The sequence below is a fragment of the Oryctolagus cuniculus genome, chromosome 7 (genome assembly GCF_051225735.1).
Source record: "Oryctolagus cuniculus isolate XC-2025 breed Fujian yellow rabbit chromosome 7, ASM5122573v1, whole genome shotgun sequence".
Lineage (NCBI taxonomy): Eukaryota > Metazoa > Chordata > Mammalia > Lagomorpha > Leporidae > Oryctolagus > Oryctolagus cuniculus.
The window spans coordinates 160,544,756-160,567,868 of NC_142873.1; the positions used below are offsets into that span (position 1 = coordinate 160,544,756).

At 51.7% G+C, this 23,113-nt stretch overlaps 1 protein-coding gene across 3 annotated transcripts; it reads left to right on the forward strand.

The window, feature by feature from the left end:
- The first annotated feature begins 6,687 nt into the window (after nucleotides 1-6,687).
- Nucleotides 6,688-22,201, forward strand: ERRFI1 (ERBB receptor feedback inhibitor 1). 3 transcript variants are annotated; one of them, XM_089299327.1, is made up of 5 exons: nucleotides 8,489-8,628; nucleotides 17,932-18,149; nucleotides 18,605-18,792; nucleotides 18,899-18,975; nucleotides 19,846-22,201. In XM_089299327.1, the coding sequence occupies exons 3-5, from the start codon at nucleotides 18,671-18,673 to the stop codon at nucleotides 21,024-21,026; spliced, it is 1,380 nt and encodes a 459-aa protein (XP_089155453.1). In that variant the 5' UTR covers nucleotides 8,489-8,628; nucleotides 17,932-18,149; nucleotides 18,605-18,670; the 3' UTR covers nucleotides 21,027-22,201. The 3 variants fall into 3 exon arrangements, with proteins under 3 accessions (XP_089155454.1, XP_089155453.1, XP_051712843.1); XM_089299328.1 differs by lacking the exons at nucleotides 8,489-8,628; nucleotides 17,932-18,149 and adding an exon at nucleotides 6,688-7,321; XM_051856883.3 differs by lacking the exon at nucleotides 17,932-18,149.
- The last annotated feature ends 912 nt before the right edge of the window (nucleotides 22,202-23,113 follow it).

Sequence of the window (23,113 nt, forward strand, 5' to 3'; positions counted from 1 at the left end):
TAGTGACCTTTGTTCTCTCAAATAACTGATACATCATGAATGCGTGGACTAGTCATAAATCTGTGAACGAAGAAGTAAGCTCTGCTAAGTGTGTTGGATTTCAAGAGACATCTGCTGAGTGCTTCTAAAATGATGCAAGGAGAAGCCGTCAGGAGGAAGCAGGTGTAGTGCTCCCAGGCCTACTGCTGCCAAGCGGGTACTAGATTCGACACGAGAAGCCGTAGTATTCTCAGACGGCAAGAACAAGGGTGCGTCAGAAGAAGCCTTGTCGTGTGACACTGACAGCATATTGTCGAAAATATCACAGCACGCTTTGCTGTTCTTCTCCTTTCACCAAAAATAATTGCTGAGCAGGTCATGAGAGTCACCTTCTAGTGCATTGTGTAACACGTAAAAGATAATCATGTTTGCCCAATGCCCTATTCATAGGACGGCTTATAAATATAAAAGATAACATATTGGCCTAGTGTCCTATTTATAGGACAACCTGTATTCTCATTTTTAATGGCAATAAAGGATAGATAAGCTCTTGATTACGATTTCCAACATATTATAATGCACCTGTGTCAATTGTGTTGAAACATCCACAAAATTAAAAACTTGGGACTTCATGGGTTAATAAACTGCACTATCCTTCTTCCAGTTTTAGTCCAGGAAGTCAGAATCATTCTTGATTTCCTCTTTTTTCCATTGCTCATGTGCAAGATGTCATTAAGTCCTGTCAAGTCTAGATCCAAATATAGACCTAGAACCATCTCTGCGATCTTTTTGCTTTGCTCCATTCCCACTGCCACCAGCGAAGCGGCAAGGACAGAGCTGAGGTCACCAGCCTCTCCCTTCAACCCCGCCTACTCCACCCAACCTTTTGCCGCACAAAAGCAGAATACTGCCACCCAGAACTGGCGCCAGCTGAAACTGTCCAACACGGCTGCTGGCCACGACCTCATTATAGCCTAAGTGTTTGGGTCCCCATTACCCACACGAGAGACTCCTGGCTTTGGCCTGGCCCAGCCTCAGCTCTTGAGGGCATTTGGGGAGTGACCCAGCAGACAGAAAATCTGCCTCTGCCTCTCTGATCAATGAAACCGCTTGCCTCCAGCCGCCGTCCAATTGTCCCGCCTCAGCACTCTCTGACAGCACCCTGCCTGTCATGACTTCTGTATCTGCCAGCTATCCATCATCTCTCTTCCCCAGGAGACTAAGGTTTCATGAGGGCAAGAATTATCCGCAGTGTGCTCGCCAGTGCACACCCGTGCTAGGACGGTGACTGACATGCAGCAGGCAACTTACTGAACACTGATTGAATAAATGAATGAGTTCTTTATGGTTCCTCTTTCTCAAAATTAAGTCCTCTAATTCTGTTTTTTCTACTAGAAGCTAGAGATTACCATATGCCACAAACACAACAAATTCTCTACATTCACAACTTCTTCACCAAACACTCCCTTCCTCCACCCACTGTCTCCCCCCATACTCCATACCCCATCTCTCTCTCTCTCTCTCTCTCTCTCTCTCTCTCTCTCTCTCCCTCTGTCTGTCTGTCTGTCTCATTATCTGTTAAATTCTTATTTATCTGAGAGAGACGGAGAGCTCTTGTCTGCTAGCTCCTTTCCCAAGGCCTTTGATAGGGCTGGGCCAGGCTGAAGAACCTGGAACACAATCTAAGACCCACATAGTTGAGCCGCCGGCTGCTGTCCCCCCGGGATGCACCTCAGTAGAAAGCTGGACTTGGGAGTGGACCCAGGACCTGAATCCAGGCCCTAGAAACAGGACGCCGGTGTCCCAGCTGGCAGCTTACGTGTGAGGCCAAACACCCACCCCTCCTAGCCTGCTCTTCCGGCTCCTCTGGAAGTCTCTTGAGTTAAAGCAGTTCCTTCTCCCCTCAGGCCTCGGGGACGCTGACTCCAGAACCTCCTTGGGGTGAGCACAGCACAAGGAAAGTGACTTGGGGGGGCTATACGGACGGAAAACTAAAGGAAAACCAGGAGATCAACTACATTAACTAAAAACTAACTCATCATAACATCATTATTCTGTGACGTGGATTTTGAAAAGTCTTTTCAAAGTGACGGTTGAGTATGTGTCTTGTCCTTGCACTCCAGAGAGAATTCTTGAGCTGTTCCTATCAGAGAGTTGTGCCGTGCTTGGTGTGCTTGGGGTGACGTCTGGGGCGTCTGCATCTCCCACCAGAGCGCCTGGGCTCACGGTCTGGTTCCACTTCCAAGTCCAGTTTCCTGCTTCATGCACAGCTGGGACAGCGTTAGGTGATGGCTCAAGTACTTGGGTCCCTACCACTCCACATGGGCGCCTGGGACTGAGTTCTAGGCTCCTCACTTCAGTCTGGCCCAGCCCCAACTGTTGAGGGCATCTGGGGAATGAGCCAGCAGATGGATAATATCTTTTGGTCTTTCTGATTTTCAAATAACTAATTTCTAAAAAACAAAATGAAATTAAAAGATTTCTTTTTAAAAAAATGTTCTGCAGGGATTTTATGTACACACCGTATTTTTCCTTAAGGAACCATGCCTATTGATCTTCCTGATCAAGGGCTTAGAGGTGAACGCTCATGAGCTTGTTAGCTTGCTTGCCTTCAGAGAAGCTAAGATTTTCCCTGCCCTTAGCACCCTGTCTCCCCACAGATCACTGGTGCCTAAAACTCCACCATTTCAGAGGCTTTCCTTTGCTGGAGGCTTCATAGCCTCTGCAGCAGGAATACAGCAGAGTCAAGTAAGACGTTTTACCTTCTGAATCTCTTATGGATACTCCCGGGATTTAGTGAAGCAATTCCCTGGACATAGTAAATCATGGATGATAATGAACAATTGAGAATTTTGGAATCTTGCAATAAAAGATGTTCAAAATCTCTCATAGAGTACATAAAACGATGGGAATAATAATAAAAACAGCTAGCATTTACAAAATACAAGTAGATTTTGGTCCCGACAGCACTGTAAGTGCTTTTACATGCATGATCTCATTTATCTGCCCTATAATCCCATGGAGTAGTACCAGGCATCAGGAGGCCAAGTAACTCGCCCAAAGTCATACTGCCAGTGAGTATCGGAGTCCAGATTCAAAACCAAACCTTCCGACTCCAGAGCCAGTGTTCTTCATTGCAACCCATTGTTCTTCATCCAGAATAAAATAATGTATCAGTTATGGAGGGACAAATCTGGAAAAATAGTGCCAAATTATTTTATAATTAAACCAAAGAAGTATCTAAAATATTTCTTCTTTTTTTAAAAAAAGATTTATTTGGTGCTGGTGCTGTGGTGCAGTAGGTTAATCCTCCGCCTGCAGCGCTGGCATCCCATATGAGTGCTGGTTCTAGTCCCGGCTGCTCCTCTTCCAATCCAGCTCTCTGCTGTGGCCTGGGAAAGCAGAAGATGGCCCAAGTGCTTGGGCCCCTACACCCGCATGAGAGACTTGGAAGAAGCTCCTGGCTCCTGACTTCGGATCAGTGAAGCTCTGGCTATTGTGGCCATTTGGGGAGTGAACCAATGGATGGAAGACGTTTCTCTCTTGTTTTTCCCTCTCACTGTCTATAACTCTACTTCTCAAATAAAAACATAAAATCTTTAAAAAATTTATTTGAAAGGCAGAGTTAGAGAGAGAGAGAGAGAGAGAGAGAGAGGCCTTCCATCTGCTGGTCCCCTCCCCAAATGGCCACAATGGCTGGAGCTGTACCCATCCAAAGCCAGGAGCCAGTATCTTCCTCCAGGTTTCCCACGTTGGTACAGAGGTCCAAGAACTTGAGCCATCTTCCTCTGCTTTCCCAGGTGCACTACCACAGAGCTGGATTGGAAGTGGAGCAGCCAGGACTCAAACCAGCACCCATATGGGATGCTGGTACCATACACAGTGGCTTAACCTATACCACAGTGCTGTCCCCAAAATGTCTCTTCTTTCAACATGATTTTACTTTCCATATATGCTGCATAGGCATCTGTAGCTTGTATCTATGTAACCTTATCTCATATATAATAATGGTAATAAAGAAGTGAAATATAGCCCTAAACTCTTTTAATGAAGAGTTTACATTAATATTTTTAATTAATTAATTAATTAATTTGGTAAGGGCCTAGAGCACACCCTACTGGTCAGCTAATAGGAAATACAGCATGTACTTGGGAGAAAATGCTAACTGCTTAAAGATGAAGTCAGATTAAGACCTAAAAGAAACTTGAAAAAAATTGTCTTGCAAGCATCTAGATTACATACCTGAGCAGTGTAACTGTAGGACACTCAAATACTTCTAAGAGCTATAAATTATAGAGATGGATAGAATTAGAAGTGCAGGAACCACCAACAGCATGAGCACTGCTGAGGGAGCTAGGCAAAGGGAAAGCCATTAAAGATAAACTCAGGGCCAGCGAGGCAGTGCAGCGGGTAGGCCACCATCTGCAGTGCGGCCATCCCCCACGGATGCCCCACGTCCAGGCTGTTCCACTTCCAATCCAGCTCCCTGATGAAACGCCAGGGAAGGCAGCAGAGGACGGCCCAAGTGCTTGGGCCCTGCACCCACACTGAAGACTAGGGAGAAGCTCCAGACTTCTGGTTTTAGCCTGGCCCAGCCCTGGCCATTGCAGTCATTTGGGGAATGAACCAGCAGATGGAAGATCTCTCTGTGTCACTCTCCCTTTCTCTCTCTCTCTAAATCTTTCAAATAAATAAAAATCATCTTTCAAAAAAACAAAATGGCTAAACAACAGCCTAAAACGCACACTTAGAAAAAGTAGTTTAGCCCTGGCACTAACACTTGAAACAACAGACTAAAAAATGGAAACCAGCCCGCTCTGTTACAGGCCAAGTATACTGCACATATACACTTTCACAGGAAAATCTTGGAGAACGTAGTACCCCACTCACATAGGGGAAACACGGAACGTCGCACAGACATATTTATGTGCTGGTTTTCAAATGGCTGCCGAGGCTGAACGCGCAGCAGAACCCTCTGTTGCGAGGTGGCCTCCCTCGCGGGGGAATCCTGCGCACTTCTCAGCACGTCTGCTTTAAAGCAAGCCACAGAAGTCACTGTATGTAAAATGTACCCATGCACAGCTGTTTCTAAAACATAACACGGGACACTTAACAAGTGACCTCTAAGAAAGAAATGCAATGCTTTCATTGGTCATTTTTTTTTAATTTAAGAAGTGGGGAGACAGAAAGCACTCCCTTGTGCTGGCTCACCTACGGGACGGCTGCAGTGAGCTGGAGCGGGGAGCCCAGCCTAGGTCTCCCACGGGAGTGGCACGGCTTAGGACATCGACTGCTGCCTCACAGGTGCACATTAGCAGAAAGCTGACATCAGAAGAAATACCAAGAGACTCCTCCACAGGATTAAATATCAAAACAGAAATACATATTTGACAAGACCCCTGGACAGCAGGTTTCTGATGACACACAACTTGTGACCAGCAATGACGTCAGGAAAGCAGGGCCTGTGATTCCTCTTTTCTGAAAGACGGGGAAGTGCAAAGTGACAACTTGGGTCACCATGATGCAGATCGAACGTCCTAAATGTTACGCTTATGTTCCTAGGGTGCCCGCACCCCACACCAGAGTGCCTGGTTTGATTCCTGGCTCCTCTGCTTCCTATCCAGCTCCCTGTTAACTGCACCTGCAGCACATGATGGCCACGTACTTGGGTCCCCGCCTCCACGTGGGAGACCTGGATTGAGTGTTAGGCTCCTGGCTTTGGCCGGGCCCAGGCCCTGAAGTTGCGGTGGAAGGAAGGTCCATTACTCTGCCTTTCCATTAAATACATCTTTTTATTATTATTATTATTTTGACAGGCAGAGTGGACAGTGACAGAGAGAGACAGAGAGAAAGGTCTTCCTTTGCTGTTGGTTCACCCTCCAATGGCTGCCGCGGCCGGCGCACCGCGCTGATCCGATGGCAGGAGCCAGGTACTTATCCTGGTCTCCCCTGGGGTGCAGGGCCCAAGCACTTGGGCCATCCTCCACTGCACTCCCGGGCCACAGCAGAGAGCTGGCCTGGAAGAGGGGCAACCGGGACAGAATCCGGTGCCCCGACCGGGACTAGAACCCGGTGTGCCGGCGCCACGGCTCACTAGGCTAATCCTCCACCTTGCGGCGCCGGCCCCATTAAATACATCTTTGAAAAACCAGCTAATACACATTCTTTGGTAAACGGCCTCAAAATTAGATGGACTGCGAGAGTTTTAGAAAAGTTTGGCTTAAATTTCTTTCTTGCTGAAGACAATTTAAAACAAGTTAGGTTCAGGAAATAGAGACCATTTTCTCTAAATCTCTAGTCTGTTAATCTAATCTGTTAAAAGTTGATGATTGATCACTTGACAAAATATGCAAATATTACTTCAAGTTGCCTAGCATTTTCCTTTTAAACTCTTCCCAAAATATTCGATAATATTGGTGACATAATGTGATTACAAAATATCATTAAGCAGACTATTAGATGAAACATTTGTGGGGTGTGTCATGTAATTCCTCCACAGCTGAGAAAGTGATATAGGAATATAATTGTCAACTAAACTCAGTAAATTAGCAGCTAAAACTGGGTTTTTCCAAAAACAAATACATCACATATTTATTTCGTCAGTTTAAAATAGATCAGAAGAAAAGACTATTCAAGTACTCCTCATGTGATTTTATTTTTATAATTTACCAAAACATTAGCACATCACACAGCAAGTATCCTGTTGATCTTCTTTCTCTAAAGGGCCGTGCTGGCTGGTTGCTCTGGTGACTATCGCGGCTTTGTGAATAGGTGAATGTCAAAGCAAGCCAATAAGGCCAAAGCAAAATCACAACCGCATTGTGGTGCCTGAAATAGTGTGACTGGGGCGTCTTTCAGAAACCTGAGCCCATCTGGGCTCCCACTCAATGGAAGCTGCGCTGTGAGTGAAGTATGAGAAGGCGCTCTCTGGCAAGTCTCGGGCCCACCTTTTTTTACCCTGACAGCAGCATGTGGGTTCGCCTGGAACACCCGTGACGGCAACACGGGGAAAAACCCGCACAGATTTTCTGCAGATCGAAAAAACCTAGTTAATTTGGTAAGAAAATCAGCGGTTAGCTGGGACTACTTCCCATCCTCCTCAAATAATGCAAAATCAGCGGCGGTCAGTGGAAGTTCACAGGCAGGTGGACCAGTAAGCTGTTAGCAGGTCCGGCGCAAAAGCGACCCCGTAGCCCCTGAAGGCCAGAAGGGGCCACGGGACGGAGGATGGAGTCAACGCCTCCCTTGCAACGCAGAGGAGGGGGACTACTCCAGACGCGGGTGGGAGGTGTGCTGGAGACCGCGGATTCAAAATTGGGCCTTCGAATCAATTAGAAAGAATGTAAGTAAGTGGCACTGGAGAAAAGGCAAATCGGTTTGCGGGGGTGCCGGGTTAATGGTTAACGGGATGGCGAGGCCGAACCTCACTCCCTCCGCGAAGGCACCTGCCGCGCGGCTGCGCCTCGCACCCGCACACATCGCGGCCCAGAGGGGCTCCCGGAGACCAGGGGTCAGCCGCGCCCGGCCTCCCGCAGCCGCGCCACTCGGGGAATTTGTTCTAGCTGCAGCTGGAGGGTTTCCGTCTGTTTGCTCTTTTTCTTACTTGAGTTACCCTCGGTTTGCTATCATTTGTGTTATTTATTTTACGGTTAAACTATAAGCCCGCGTTGCATCACCAGCGCCCTGAGAGACCTCCTCCCGGGCCGCCAGGGTGCCAAATGTCCAGGCCGGCCCGGGCTCCCGCGTCCCCGCGACCCTGGGCTCCAAGGGGCTCCTCCCGAGGCCGGCCCCGTGGCCCCGCGGGCCCAGCCACCCTCACAGTCCCCAAGGTCCCCCAAGGACTCGCTGTCCCCACGGCCCCGAGGACCTCACTGTCCCCACGGCCCCGAGGCCCTCACTGTCCCCAAGGTCCCCCAAGGACTCGCTGTCCCCACGGCCCCGAGGCCCTCACTGTCCCCACGGCCCCGAGGCCCTCACTGTCCCCGCGGCCCCGAGGCCCTCACTGTCCCCACGGCCCCTCTGCGGCCAGCACCGTCCTCGCCGTCCCATTCTGCCCCCTCACTCCGTCCCGACGGCCCTGTCCCCCCACGCACCGTCCCACTGCACCCCTGCCCCGCGCCTCGTCCACTCCCGGGTTTCCTTAGGAAAAAAATCGCGCAAGTGTCCTCCGCGGGGCCGAAATCGATGGGAAATTCCGCGCGAGGCACTGCTGCCCGCAGATTTCTGAGGACTCGCTGTCACGGGGCTCTCGGGATCGGCAGCCGCCGCCCGGATCCCGCAGGGGTGAGCAGCGCGGCCCTCTCGCCCGGCTCGAGGGACAAAGCCGGCGGCTGCCCAGCGCGCGCGCGCGCGACGCCCCGGTGGGCCCCACGCAAACGCTCCAGCCGCCGCATCACCCCTTTAAGAGGACCGCCGTCCTGATTGGCTGCACGCGGTGGGCGGGGCGGCGAGCGTCGACGTCACCGCCCGCGCACACGCTATAAATGCAGGCGGCGGCCGCGGCGACGGCGGCCGAGTGCGAGGCAGAGCGCGCGAGCGGCGGCGGGCAAGGCGCCTGCGCGGTGTCCGGGCCCCTGAGCCCGAGGCGCGGAGCCAGCCGGGACGGACATGCGCGGGAGGGCGCCGAGGGGCAGTCGCCGCTCCTGCGGGGTAAGGGGCCCGGCGCGCCGCGAGGGGGCGGGGAGGGCGGTGCGCAGCCCCGGTCCCGCGGGGCCCTCGGCGCCGGGCGGCTCCCCGGAGCCAGGGTGGGGGCGTGGAGGGCGCCGCGACGCCGACTGGGGCCGGCCCGCGCCGAGGTGCGGAGGGCGGGACCCGGGACCCTCCCCGCGCGGCGCGGCCGGGGCTGGGGGCGTCCGGGGCCCGCCGCCGTCCCGGCTCGGCGGAGCGTGGACGCCGCGCGGCCCCCCGCCTCGCCGGGCCGTGCACCCGCGCGCTGGGGACACGTCCCCGCAGCCCCGCGCACCGGCCTGCGGACCGGGCTTCCGGGGCGGTGAGCCCCGGGGTCCTCCCCGGGGCCTGGGGGGTCTTGCGTGGCCCCCCGCCGCCGTGTCGGAATCGCAGCCGCGTTATCCTGCGGGACACCTTGCGCCCGGGGAGCCGAGGCTTTTTGGGGGGAGGCTGCGGTGGGCTCGGCAGCCGCTGGCCCGAGGCTGGCACCGGTCCTCGTGGGCGGTCAGCCTCGGCCCCTCCGCCCGGCCTCAGCGGCGAGGGTCGTTCCCAGATGCGCGCTTTTAATTCAACCTGAGTTCCTCCGGGCCGGTTTGCGGACAGTAGGAGTGGGCTGCAGGCTGGTTGGGAATTTGGTGTATTTATATGTGTATCGTATCCTGGTGCAAATTAGATGACTCCTTAACCATGATTGGTGCTGTATTGGTGCTGGCTCCGTCTTTATTGGGATTTCATCATTGCTTGAAAGAAACCAGCCTCTTAGCCGATAAAAACGTGAATCGATTGTTAGTCATAAACTTAAGTGCAGGCAGAAGAGCGCCCGTGGCTTTCAAAGCGATGTGTTGGTGATTGAGGTCCACCTGCAGCACAGGTAGGGCAGGACTGGTTTCCAGGCAACTGTCCGGGGTGAAGAAAGGTGAGGTTTAAATGTGTTTTTTTTTTCTTCTTCTTCTTCAAGAGAACGGGTGTTTGCAAAGTTGTAAGCTTTTGCAAAGCTGTGAGGCTGCCGTGGGCGGATAGTGTCCGGGAGCCTGAGTTCCCAGAGCCTGGCCTTGCTTTTGGAAAGCGCATTTTTATTTTCATTGCATTTCTGTAAGTACGTACTTTGGAGTGAAATCTTACCTAAACACAGGCTGAAGGCGGACTGGCTGCCTGTTTGAGCACAAGACCCGATTTTGCAAAGTCCAGACAGAAGAAGCGGGCTTCTTCCCCACGGGCGGTGCTGGTGCAGGGACGCCGGCGGCCAGGGTCTGTGCCAGCCACCAGCAGGTCTGAAGGGAAACGCGGGGCGTAGAGGTCCCAGCGTGCACTTCAGGCTGCCGCCGCCTTCGCGTCGCAAGCTGTGTGTCCGGCCGGCGCTGGCTGATGGGCGGTAGAGGGCCAGAACTTGGCCGGGCGGACACTGACAGGTGTCTGAGACTGCAAACCCTTCCAGGGCCGGGTCTCCGCCGCGTGCCGCTCTGTCTACACAGCCTTGGACGCAGGCGATGTGGGTAGATAAACTCAGAGGAGCATGTTCTCTTGCTGAGGCTCGGTGAGATGGGACCCAGTCACTGATAAGGGTTGGAAAGCAAGTCTGTTGTCATTTCTTTATGGCTGTTATGAAATGTCTGCTCGTTTTTGACAGGTAAAGTCATTTCCAGTGACTGGTTTTTCCTACTCCTCAGTAGATAGTTCACAGCAGATGCTGGCCACTCCTGGGAAGGCCAGCTGCACTGGAGACTGCAGTGTTTGTGGGAAAACGACTGTTGACAGCCGCTTCTCAGAAGCGGACCTGGTGATGCTTCTGTCAAGGTGCCTCAATTACAGGTACAGTCTGACGCGCTTCAGACCGACCTGTCTGCATGCCGGGAGGCTGCCGTGGCGGCGAGCAGAGCAGGGGCAGGTGGTGCCAGGGTGAGCCCGGCGTTTGCATGTCTCGGACTCCCTCCACCAGCGCAGCGGCTGGGCCCTAGTCGGTGCGCGTTCGCGTCAGCCCCTCCGCGGTCAGGATCCACTCGGCACCCTCCCGCGTGCTGGGCCGCGCGGTGTGAAAGCCGGTGAGCGGGCGGCTCAGTGGCAGACACAAGCAGTGGCGGTGGTGTGGCGTCATTTGTGGTAGCGACATGCTTTGTGTAGGTGGGCAAGATGGCAAGTTTCGGGGTCCTAAATGAAGCCGTTGGCTTAAGAGGGAGCTTGGCTTGCGGTGGGTGATAGAGCAGGATTCTTTGTCAGAGGGCGGGGAGGATTCTGAGGTTGGGAGTTTTTACCTATTGATACTTTAGTCCAGTGTTCCTGAAAATTGACAGTTCCTGAAATTGGGCAGTATTGGTCTCTCAAGACCCCCATCTCTGAGACCTCAGTGAGTACCTCTTCAGAATGTGGGCTCTGGCTGCGTGGGTGGGAGGCCTTTTCAACTTGGGGACAATTGGAAGGTAGGAGGGCGCAGTCCAGGGTTGCTAAGGACAGCGCAGGAAACCGGTGTGGTCGGCTTCCCCCAGTGCCTGTAGCTGCCTCCTCTTCATCCTTTAGATTGCAGCTTAAGAAGTCACTTATTCAGAACATCGTAACCACCCGTGTAACACGTTCTCTGCCTCCTTGGTCTGTTACTGTCCCCTCGCTGTTACTGTCCCCTCGCTCTGATCCCCTCCCGTGTTAGCTTGAAGACATCACGGGGCAGCAGCCGCGACTCCGAGGTCGCATAGTGTGGGGTGCACGGCAGGCATTTGTAGGTGTTGTGGGCAGATGGACACGCGCCCTCTGTGCATTTGTGAGCTGAGCGCTGAGTTGGTGGCTGCTCCGGGCTCTGCAGTTGCCTGGCTCCGAGGTCTTGAGCGTGGCACCCAGCAGTCCTGGGTTTCAGTTCCCCCTTGCTGGACAAGAAGGTCAGGAGGAGCACTGAGTTTGCCTAAAATGAAGCTGTGATAGCAAGGATATGTCCTGAAGGCTCCATGGGAAAAGTACCAGATTAGACCGCGGAAGAGCCCCGTACCCTTTCTGCTTACAGCAAGATGTTTAAGCTCGCGGCCATCTCCTCATTTGCAAAATGGAGTTGATAACCCCTGCCTCGTCTTCACAGGGATGTGGTGAGGATCAGGTGAGGTGATGTCTAGGAAAGTGCTTTAAAATATATTTTATTAAATTCCAGGTTTTACAGTAGGGCTTGGTTACAATGCCATCATTGGGATCCATGCAGGGAGAGTGTATTAAAAGAAGGCCCTTGGGTATATGCAGTAACCCCTTTTATGAGTGAGGACAGGCCTGCATGGGATCAGATGCGTGTTGTGGTGAGTTGTACTATGGTGGGGCATCAGCGAGTCATTTCAGATAGAAGGCTTAAAAATGATCATATAAAATGGTCCTAGAGTGGTCAAATAGATCTTACTCATTGAGAAGATCTATACAGGCCACATGTACAATTAATTAATAACTTAATAGAATTTGAGGTAGTTGAAGTAAAACAGGGACTTTCGTAAGCTGCAGATTACCCAATAAATATTAACAACCCATAAATCCCCCAAAAGGTATATATCCGCTGCCCTTAAAAGCCAACCGCTGTGTCAGGCCAGGTCACACTCTGCTAGTTTCAGGAGCCCACGGTCTCGAAGAGCCGGGGCAGCGGGCGGTCCAGAGCCCGGACTCGGAGGGCAGGCCGGTGTTCAGGCCCTGGTGCTGCCACTCAGCAGGTCTGGCCTCACGTTCCTCATCTGAAAATGAGAGTAGTAACAGTGACATCTCCCTGGATTGTTGAGGATTAAATTAATTAAGGCACATAAACCACTCAGAACAAGGTCTGGCGAGTGAGGGTGCAGTGGAAGTTAGTGCTGATGGTGGCTTTGTGTTCATGGTGTGATCCAGGGTTGCCCGTCCCATGGTGGGTGGCTTTGTGTTCATGGTGTGATCCAGGGTTGCCCGTCCCATGGTGGGTGGCTTTGTGTTCATGGTGTGATCCAGGGTTGCCCGTCCCATGGTGGGTGGCTTTGTGTTCATGGTGTGATCCAGGGTTGCCCGTCCCATGGTTAGGCCTCTGTGGTCGCTCTCACTGAGATTAGAGTTCAGTTATCAGTCTGTTGAAGAGGAATACTCCTCCGACCTTCCTCTGTGTCTGTGTGCACGCATGTGTGGATTGCTCCGGATTCTAGGGCTGCAGGAAAGGACAAAGGACACACGGCTCCGTTCCTGCTCCCTGCCCTCTGCCATCACTGAGATCCTGGGGAAGGCTCTGGGTTATGGTGGGCGAACGAATGGGGTTTTTGTTAGCTTGCTGTTCCTTAAAATACTTAGCTGGAGAGTATTCCAAATTATTGAAGAAATTATGTCATTTCATTTTGATTTTGACAGTCTGAAGATAAATTATTTTCCTTGGTGCCTCCATTTTCACCTCCTACAACTGGGCCATTATGTGCTGGGCAGAGGCCCCTGGGGAACAGCGCTGCCGCGTGCTGGTTCATTTTCACCACATCCAGCTACCTTTGACTGTTAACGGAGATCAGACTTTTGCTGCGTTTATGCACTGTTTTTATGACGCCTTATTCTAGAGTCGTTCACACGCATCTCACTGAAAGGTGATCCTGCTTTCTTGGCAGCAGAGTATGGCGAAGGAGATTTTCTTAACTCGACTTTCCCTTTCTCGTCCTACCCCCAAATCGGAGCCTGTTAGAATGAAATCTGAAAAACTCTGAATTGAGGCCTTTGTTTCGGAAGAATCTGTGCAAACTGTACTTTCGCTTTTTGTAAATAAACCGGGTCACACAACATACCCTGAACTCAGAATGTGTGGATGAGCATCAAGGCAGTAAATTTTCTCAGATTATTAGTAAAATGTTTTTTAAAACAGCTACACTGAATGTTCAGAGGGGCGACTAGCCTGGCTAGAAGTGCTTTAGACACTAACCAAAATGAAATCAATGACTGTCCCCCTCTCTCCGAGTTTTCATTTTTACGTGGATATGAACATGCAGACGTTGGTGTATTCGGGGAGCATCCACTCATGGACTCTGTCACGCTCCTGAGTTCTTGAGTGAACCTTGCGTCTTCTCTGAGCACAGACGCACTGGGAGGGTGACTGTCAGATGTGGCTGGGAGACCATTTCTCACTCTGCATAAACAGAAATCAGGTTCTAGAACCAGATTCAAAGAAGGAAATTACATCACACTCTTAAATAAGGAAGCACTGGGCAGAACGAGATGAGTTGTATGACAAAAATGTGCCCCTCCTCCTCTTGTGGATTGCTTCTGAGATTTGCTAATGAGATCTGGTGGCAAGGTAAGCGTATCTGGGTTACTGCCTTAAGGTAGCCTGCTGTGTTGTGTTGTGTTTCTTTTCCTTTTTCTTTCCTTTTGGCAGTTTCAGAGAGATTATCCTTAAGCTAAAGGCATGTGATTTCACCTTAATGAAGAAAGTGCAGTGCCTTTTGGTATAACTTTCTTTTTTTAGGAAAGTGACCTTAAATTTAGAGGCAGAAAAACAGTAGGTGCGTTATAATCTGTAAGGAAAAACTAGTTGTTTTCCGAAAGCGCTGCTCCCCCAGCTGCTGTGAGTGAAGATGCGGTGAGAAACCAGGTTGGAAAGCTACTCTGTTCACGGTGTGCGTCTACAGTTCTGCTCACCCTGCGGATTGTCCGCTGGGGAATTTGGAACTGAATTTAATAAAAATGCCTTCCTGGTACATGCTCTAAACTCACTACATTGTTGCTGTCGTCTGTGTCTCGCCCGCCCGGGCACTGGGTGAGTTCACTGTGCCTTGCTCCACTGGCCTACGTGTAACTGAGTCTTTGTGTCATATTGGAGAAGGGAGATGGGCACTTCCCCACGAAGGCAGTGACCCTGTGATCTGCAGAGAGAAACGCGGAGTTGGACGCTGGTCACTGGTCGGTCCTGGAAGGTGTTCAGATGGGAGGGAGTTGGGACCAGCACGAAGTCGCCCAAGAACAGAGACTGCTCTGGTTTCCCTTAAAAGGCAGGGGGTTCAGGAGGTGGTGCCAGAGGGGTCGCCCTGAAGGGTGTTACTTCTAGGCATTGAGAAAGATGGATTCGGGTCATGTTGAGCGGCCGAGGAGGCTTTGTTTGGGAGTCTTTGAAGAGTTCGGAGCAGTGGCCCGACTTAGTGTGAACATAGGTGAGGAGCACTGACAGGCCCTGGTGGGGAGTGCGCTTGGGTGTTTCCGGGTTCCTGGCAGGAGGGTGCCAGTGGGTGGTAGGTGGATGGATTTGAGAAAGTGTAGAAATAGTTTATGGAACTTGCCAGTTGGGTGTATACCAGCCAGAACTTGGGTTAAAAACGGGTGCCTGCAGGAGTGTGATGCTCCAAGACCCTGAACTGCTGGGGGGACGGGGAGCAGGCTCTGCAGCGGAGTGAAAGAAGTTTGACTTAGAGTTTGGGATGCCAGGGGACTATCCACGTGGAAACCTCCCCTCCAGACAATAGGAGGCACACAGCTGAAGCCTGCGCCAGGCTGGAGTCATCAATTCAGAGCTGTCTGTGGGGAACGGAAGCTTTGGGAGTGAGCTGGGTGGGGGCCGGAGGTGGCAGAAAGGGTAGAAAATAGAAAGATGATAACCTCAAGATGCAAATTATTTTAGGGTTTTTCCCCTCTTGAATTCAACAAACAAGCAAACAAAAAAATCAAGTGGTACTTAACAGGAAAAGATAGTTCTCATCTAGGATCGGTATTTAACTCTCTCTGACACACTAAAAAGGCTAGTGTGTGAACTTGAGGAACCTTACCATTCCCGGGGTATTTGGATCCTGGTCTGCGCCACGCGGCACAGGTGAACACTCGCTTGTCCTGTTAGATGCTGATCTTCCCACCTCGGGGTGTTTTTGCTTTAATGTTTTGTTTTAATGAATTTTAAAGCAGAATTAGTTTCACAGTTATAAGGAGGCAGATTTAAAAAAAAAAAAAACTTGAAATGAAACAATGCAGCGTTAAATGATTTTCATTTCAGCAGAGTTTGTTTCTTTTCAGCTCAAGGTTGGCCAAATTGATTGACACCCCCTCGGCACCCGGAGTGCTGTGCACTGAATGCTGGGAGGTGTTGGGGGTGGAGGAGAGTTTCAGGTGGTTTCACACCCTGTTTGCAGTCTGAAGAGCAGGTTTCTGAAACTTTGCTCTGAACCCGTGGTGCGCGGTGCTTTTTGAGTCTGCAGTTTGAAATTATTTTCCAAAAAATAGAGAACATGGCACTCATATTGCCCTCCTCGCTTCTCCCATGCAAGCAGTAGGAAGTTGGGACAGTTTCATAACATGGCCCATTCACAATTCCCCATTGAAATTTAGAGGCAGGTCACCTTCTATGAATACACAAAGACACTATTGTGGTCAGAAGTGAGCTGGCTTAGTGAACACAATTCTTTTTATACTAAAAAAATTTTTTTCTTAAGAAAGCTAACAAGTAGGTGATGGAAACAATGAATAAAAAATAACTTTTTCTAGAACATATAAATAATTTTAAATGACCATTGAAATGTAAGTTTAGAATTCCAAAGCCATTTCAGAAGAGGCGATAGTTGCACAATCATTCTGTTGAAAGCTACGGTTCAGATGGCATAGGAGGCTGACGCTTGGTCATTGCTGGTAGTGCTCGCTGGCCTGCACACAGGTGGGGGTTGGGCCTCCAGAATCCCCCACAGCATTTTGCGTAATCTGGATGCACAGTCTTCACACGTGTGCTGTCCAGCTACTGCAATTCCTCTTCTTCCTGTCTTGCCTTTCATTTTTGTTACCACAGCCGTTCCCCATCGTCTTGCCAGTGCTTGTAGGATGCTTGGGAGGAGCACAGTGACCCACTGGGCTCAGTGCACCAGGGGGGAGTTAGCAGTGTGTGTTTGTTTTTTTAAACTGGTTTTAAAATTTTGTCTAGCTTTACTTGATGGTAAGTCTTAGTCATCTAAAACTCTCAAAAAGACCTCCCAACAATGTAGATTTCTTAAATGACTTTTTTTTAATCCTGTATCTTTGGGAGACTGGTATAAAAATATTTGAAATATTATTTTTGCCCTATTGTAAAATCTCTGCCTGCTCTGTGAGAACAGCTGCCCTTGCAGTGGTGAGTGGCGAGAATCGGTAACGGGCCCGTACTCCTTACTCAGTCACTGGAGTCTTAGCCTGTAGAACGTCACTGATTTTACATTCCTCTGCAGTGTGAAAGGTAATCGATACATGCAGAGTGTTTCTGTAGGTCCCTGTGCCTTACGCCTTTGTGTACGTTTAGTTGGCGTTGATGAGCAGGCGGCGTTAGGCAGGCAGGCAGCAGCGTTCACTTAGCACCTGCTGCTGATCCAGCTGACGATGAGTGCAGTCACTGGGGTACAGCCTTTGTCCTGTGGTCATAATCAACAGGCAGCAGATTTGTAAATAATAGTGTTGAAGTTGCTGAGCAATTACAGATAAAATCCGCTGTCCCCCCACCCAGCGCACTGTCAGAGTCATCTTCATGACACCCTCGGTTGTGAGCGGTGCCTGGCGCCTGGTGGCTGTGCAGATGTGTGGTGGAAGATAGGAAGGTCTTGTAGAGTGGAAGGTCACGGCTGAACACGTAGTTCATTGAACCTGAGGGAGGAGCCTGGGTTTATTGTAAGTAAACGTGTCTCTGAAGGCAGCAGGCGTTGATGATAATTGACACTTGTAGAAGAAATAATAGAGGGTGGCATTAAAAAGAAGCCATGGAGACTGCAGACTTAGAACGTCTGACAGGGGAGGGACTTCCTAAAGCTGAGGAGCTGCTGAGCTGTGCCTAGCCCTTGAGCCCCATGCCTGCTGAGCTGTGCCTAGCCCTGAGCCCCATGCCTGCCGAGCTGAGCTTAGCCCTGCGCCCCATGCCTGCCGAGCTGTGCCTAGCCCTGAGCCCCATGCCTGCCGAGCTGTGCCTAGCCCTGTGCCCCATGCCTGCCGAGCTGTGCCTAGCCCTGCGCCCCATGCCTGCCGAGCTGTGCCTAGCCCTGTGCCCCATGCCTGCTGCCCCATGCCTGCCAAGCTGTGCCTAGCCCTGTGCCCCATGCCTGCCGAGCTGTGCCTAGCCCTGTGCCCCATGCCCGCTGAGCTGTGCCTAGCCCTGTGCCCCATGCCTGCCGAGCTGTGCCTAGCCCTGTGCCCCATGCCTGCCGAGCTGTGCCTAGCCCTGTGCCCCATGCCTGCCGAGCTGTGCCTAGCCCTGTGCCCCATGCCTGCCGAGCTGTGCCTAGCCCTGTGCCCCATGCCTGCCGAGCTGTGCCTAGCCCTGTGCCCCATGCCTGCTGAGCTGTGCCTAGCCCTGTGCCCCATGCCTGCCGAGCTGTGCCTAGCCCTGTGCCCCATGCCTTGCAGCCCCTGCACGGAGGAGAGTGTCAAGAATGCACCTTCGAGTTTGTCTTGGGAGAGAGCGAGGCGGCTGTCCCACGCTGGCACCGAGGCCACTGACCCTGTAGGACCCATTGTTAGCGGATAATGGAAATTAGTATCTTCATATACGTAACTGTTTCTTACACAAGGAGTACCTGGAGAATATCTAACCTTGGCCAAGCCTGAGTGAACTACAGAATACAGTAAGAGCTGGGTTACGGGATGGTCTGGCCCAGCACTGGACTCTGTCTGTGGGGTTGTCGACGAGAGCTCTGCAGTGTGGGATGCAGTCATTGCAGAAATCGCCATGCAGCTTAGGAACAGCAAGCACGATCGCTTGTGCTTCACCCACAAGGACAGCCGCGCCTGCAGAGCTGGCTCACTGGGCTAGCGGGAGGCCGGTGGGCCTCCGCACCCGGCTGCGCTGGCTGGGCCACTGTCGGGCCCCAGCGAGCTGCCTTTGCTGGCAGTGGACTCTCGTTTTGCTGAACCGTTGTGAGTCCTGAATTAGTGAGTCCACGGATCAAGCTTTTCTGTTCTCCCCTCCCCTCCCCAGTTCTCTGTTAGCTGTTTACGTGGTCATTTATTTAGACTGTACTAACAGGCGTTGCTGACTGCTTTCTTTTATTCCCTTCTCTCCCCTGTGTCCCCACCCCAGGGTGTGGGAGCTGCTGGCTGACTCGGATCCTGGCGTCACGCACTGCAGACGTCCGAGTGAGGCACAATGTCAACAGCGGGAGTTGCTGCCCAGGAGATTCGGGGCCCGCTGAAGACTGCGCTTCTGCATAATGGCCCGGCCATGGGGAGCGTGAGGACCTGCTGGGGCCGCCGGAGAGAGCTTGAGAAGTAAGTGCAGAAGTACTGACAGCTGCACCTGTATCGGTACGTTGTGTTAAGGTGAGAATGCGAGAGATACTTGTTTTATGACCAAGATGTTCTCCTCTCCTTTCAGTAACTTCTTAAATATCGACCCAATAACGATGGCCTACAGACTGAACTCGCCTGCTCAGGGGCACCTGACAGCTCTCGGTATGTATGCTGAACGTTTACGTGAAGCTAGCCTTGGAGAGGAAGCGGCAGGCTGGGTTAACGTTGGCTTTTCTCCATTATCTTTCAAACGAGGAAAGCTGAACTATGTCCAACAACAGTGTGACCCTAGTGGCTGTAGGTTCGGAGGATCAGACTGTGGTACTCTGCCATCTTTATCCTGGGTTGCTGCTCGCTCATGAGCACCCTGGTAATGTTTCTGAAATGGAGAACACTCATCCCAGCTCTGAGGATTCCTCCCTTTTAGAAACCTTGGACAAGATCTCCCCTTTCTTACTAGCACTGTCTGTCTGCCGAAAGCGGTAGGTGAAAGTAGTACAAATGCTAATCAAAACTTGGCAAATTGTGTGCAGATAGGACTTTTAATGTGAACATTCTGTTCCTTAGATTTTTGTCAAGAGCTGCTTGTCAGTTGAGCGTGGTGCAAGCGAGTCCATTCACTGGCACTGTTGTGATGGGCTGGCAGTAAGGACCTTGTCTGAGCTCATTTGTGTCCTCGTGCCTTGTATGGTCGCATGTCTTAAACGGCAAGGCCGATGTCCTGTGGTGTTCACGTAAATTATATGCTGTTCATCCTCTGTGAATTTTGCACACGTCACAAACTTGCCTGAGATGTGTGGGTGTCCGCTGTGCACACGTCCAGAGAAGACACGAGAGAGAATTTGTTCTTTGAACCGGATCACGTGCATTAACAACCTCCTGGTCTCTAATTACACCTGTGGCTGTTGCATGGGTGTTCTCAGGGTTGCAGCAGTCGGGTGTTTCACCAGTAATTCGGGTGGAAAGCTAGGGGCTGTGTCGCACAGGTGGAGCGAGGGTTGATCTTTCATTGACATCTCGTGTTCATTCTAGGGCACACTTCGAAATCTCCGGTGAATGGCCACTACTTTGCAGAAAACGGTCCCTCTGCAAGACCCAGCCTGCCCCCTCTCATTATTCCCCCAAGTGAAGGCGTGGGGCAGCGTGAAGAGGATCAGGTTGTGTGTGGAGTTAAGAAGCTCTCGGTGAATGGCGTTTGTGCTTCCACGCCTCCACTTACACCCATGAAAAACCCCCCTTCCCTCTTCCCCGGCGCAGCTCTTGGGGAACGGGGTTCGAGGCCCCTTCCACCGCTGCCGCTCTCCGAAGACCTCTCTCTCGATGAGACAGACTGTGAGGTTGAGTTTCTCACCAGCTCGGACACAGACTTCCTTCTAGAAGACTGTACACTTTCTGACTTCAGATACGACGTCCCTGGCAGGCGAAGCTTCCGTGGCTGTGGACAGATCAACTATGCGTATTTTGACACCCCGGCTGTTTCTGCCACAGATCTCAGCTACGCGTCGGACCAAAACGGAAGTGTCCCACATCCAAATCCACCTCCCCCTCAAGCCCACCGAAGGTTAAGAAGGTCTCATTCGGGACCGGCTGGCTCCTTTCACAAGCCAGCCATAAGGATATCCAGCTACACACACAGAGCGTCTCCCAACTCCGATGAAGACAAACCTGAGGTTCCCCCCAGGGTTCCCATACCTCCCAGGCCAGTGAAGCCCGATTATAGAAGGTGGTCGGCAGAGGTGACGTCCAGCACGTACAGTGATGAGGACAGGCCTCCCAAGGTACCCCCCAGAGAGCCTCTATCCCAGAGCAGCTCCCGCACCCCGAGTCCTAAGAGCCTTCCGTCGTACCTCAACGGGGTCATGCCCCCGACCCAGAGCTTTGCCCCTGACCCCAAGTACGTCAGCAGCAAGGCCCTGCAGAGACAGCACAGCGAGGGCTCCGCTAACAAGGCGCCTTGCATCCTGCCCATCATTGAGAATGGGAAGAAGGTGAGCTCCACACATTATTACCTGCTACCTGAGAAACCGTCCTACCTGGACAAGTTTGAGAAGTTTTTTAGGGAAGCGGAAGAAACGAGCACAAGCGCCCACCTCCAGCCACTCCCTGCTGACTGCGCGGTGGTTTCAGCCGTGGAAAAGCTGGACTCAAAAACACGAGTGGATCTGGGCGGCCACGTGAAGCGCAAACACCTCTCCTACGTGGTGTCCCCGTAGCCCGTCGCCTGGGAGCCGTGGCTCTCGCCTTGCCAGTTTTGAGGGTCACAGCAGGATCTGTACGGTGAACTGTGTCGTAACGGAAAGGTTCGGGGCAGCTGTGAGCCCGCGTCCCTGACTGTCGGCGCTGGAGAGAAGCGAGTTCAGGTCGGCGACTCGAGCGGGAGGGCGGGGCGGCTCCTCTGCGTGCACCACACGCCTGTGTACACGTCGTGGCCCAGCCCGAGCCGTAGTTGCAGGTCAGCCAGTTAGGCTCTCTTGGAGTAGTAAGAACTCAAGCTGGAGAAACGACTCCTGAGACTGAAAGTCGAGCAATCAAAGGAGAAACAGTGTTGTTCAGATCAAAATCGTAGAAAGATTATTTTTGTTAAGTTTGAAGATATCTGGCTCAAGCCAGTTCTGTTCTGTCATTTATCTTGCAAGCAGTCTTACTTGGCAACCATGTGATCACCTGTGCGTGTCTCACATCTCAGAGTGAGCAGCCGAGAGAATTCGTCCACACTGCTCAGTCCCGCGTTCTTCCCCCAGACAGGCGGGAAAGCCTGCTGGGCCAGTGGGCTTCAGGATGTCAGTTTACAGGCTATGCGATGGAGAGTCACTGCGTGGGGGCGTGTGCTATATGTTTTTGTTTGTAGGTTTTTTTTAGACTGTATTAATAAACAAGTACAACACAAGCTGGCCTTGTGTTGCTGGTTCCTATTCAGTATTTGCTGGGGATTGTTTGCTTGTTAAGTAAAACACTTCTGACCAGTAGTGCAGTATGTCTTAATACCAGAGGTCACATCAGCCGTCTTTCTGCTTAGAAACTCCCACTGGCTGCCTCGCTGCCTCCCTGACTCTGAGCCCCAGAGCTGCAGTCCTGTCCTCACCTCCTGCCGTGCATGTATCTTGTGTAGGCAAGCGCAGAGACAAGGTGCTCCCTAACAGGTCCGTGATCACGATGTTCTCTTAACAGTCAAACAAGCCGTTTACAGTTTCAACTGCTGAGTGACATTTGAGCTATTTAAAGCTTATTATATTTTAGTATGAACTAAATGAAGGTTAAAACATGCTTTAGAAAATGCACTGATTTCCGCATTATGTGTACAGTATTGGACAAAGGATTTTATTCATTTTGTTGCATTATTTTGAATATTGTCTTTTCATTTTAATAAAGTTATAATACTTATTTATGACACCGTTGATACTGTTTCTTGCCTAAACTCTTATAAAATGTCTCAAGCAATTTGATAGCCTTATCTTTTGTTGTTGTTGTTAGATTTGTTTATTTTGAGTGAGCGAGAAAAGATATTCCATCCACTGGTTCACTCCCCAGTCAGCCAGGGCTGGGGCAAGCGAAAGCCTAGGAACAGAAGCTGTGTCGGGATCTCCCGCGTGGGTGCAGGCGCTCGGGTGCTAGAGCCGTCACCAGCTTTTTCCCGGGAGCAGTAGCAGGAAGCCGAGTGGGAAGCAGAGCAGCCAGGACCGGACCTGGTGCTCAGACACAGGATGAGGGCCTCCTAAGCAGAGCGTCACCCAGGGCCCCGCCACACCTGCCCAGCATTAGCCATTTTTACCTGCAAGAGGAGTCAATATACACGTGAAACTTGAAATTCTGTGAAATGACAAATAATTTGAGCAACTTTATTCAAAATATTACAAAAGCGAAAATAACTTAGTATTTACCTCTAACAATTAAGAGAGTGACCTCGGATCTGGTGTGAGCTCCCAGGACGACTCCGTGGGCGTGGGGAGAGGAGTGGCACACTGGCCCTGATGTCCATTTTCAGCGGTGGGTTTCTCGGGACCCTGGCCGGGGAAGAGGCTGGTGTGTTGAGAAGCTGACGGCCCGGCAGGCATAGGGGGCGAAGTGGCTGCCACTCAAAAGAGCCATGGTTATTTTTTGTTTGTTTTTAAGATGACAGTGGCTGCGGGGGGCAACAGATGGGAGAAGAGCAAAAGGAGACAGGGCGCCGGCTCGGGTGCTGGGGCAGTCGCAGTCCTCAGCCCAGGGCTGGCTGTAAGGATACTTGGGAGATGATAGCGGCAGGCCCTAGACCACCGAGGTGGCATGCGGGGCACACCCCCATCCTCTGCTCACCGCGGGG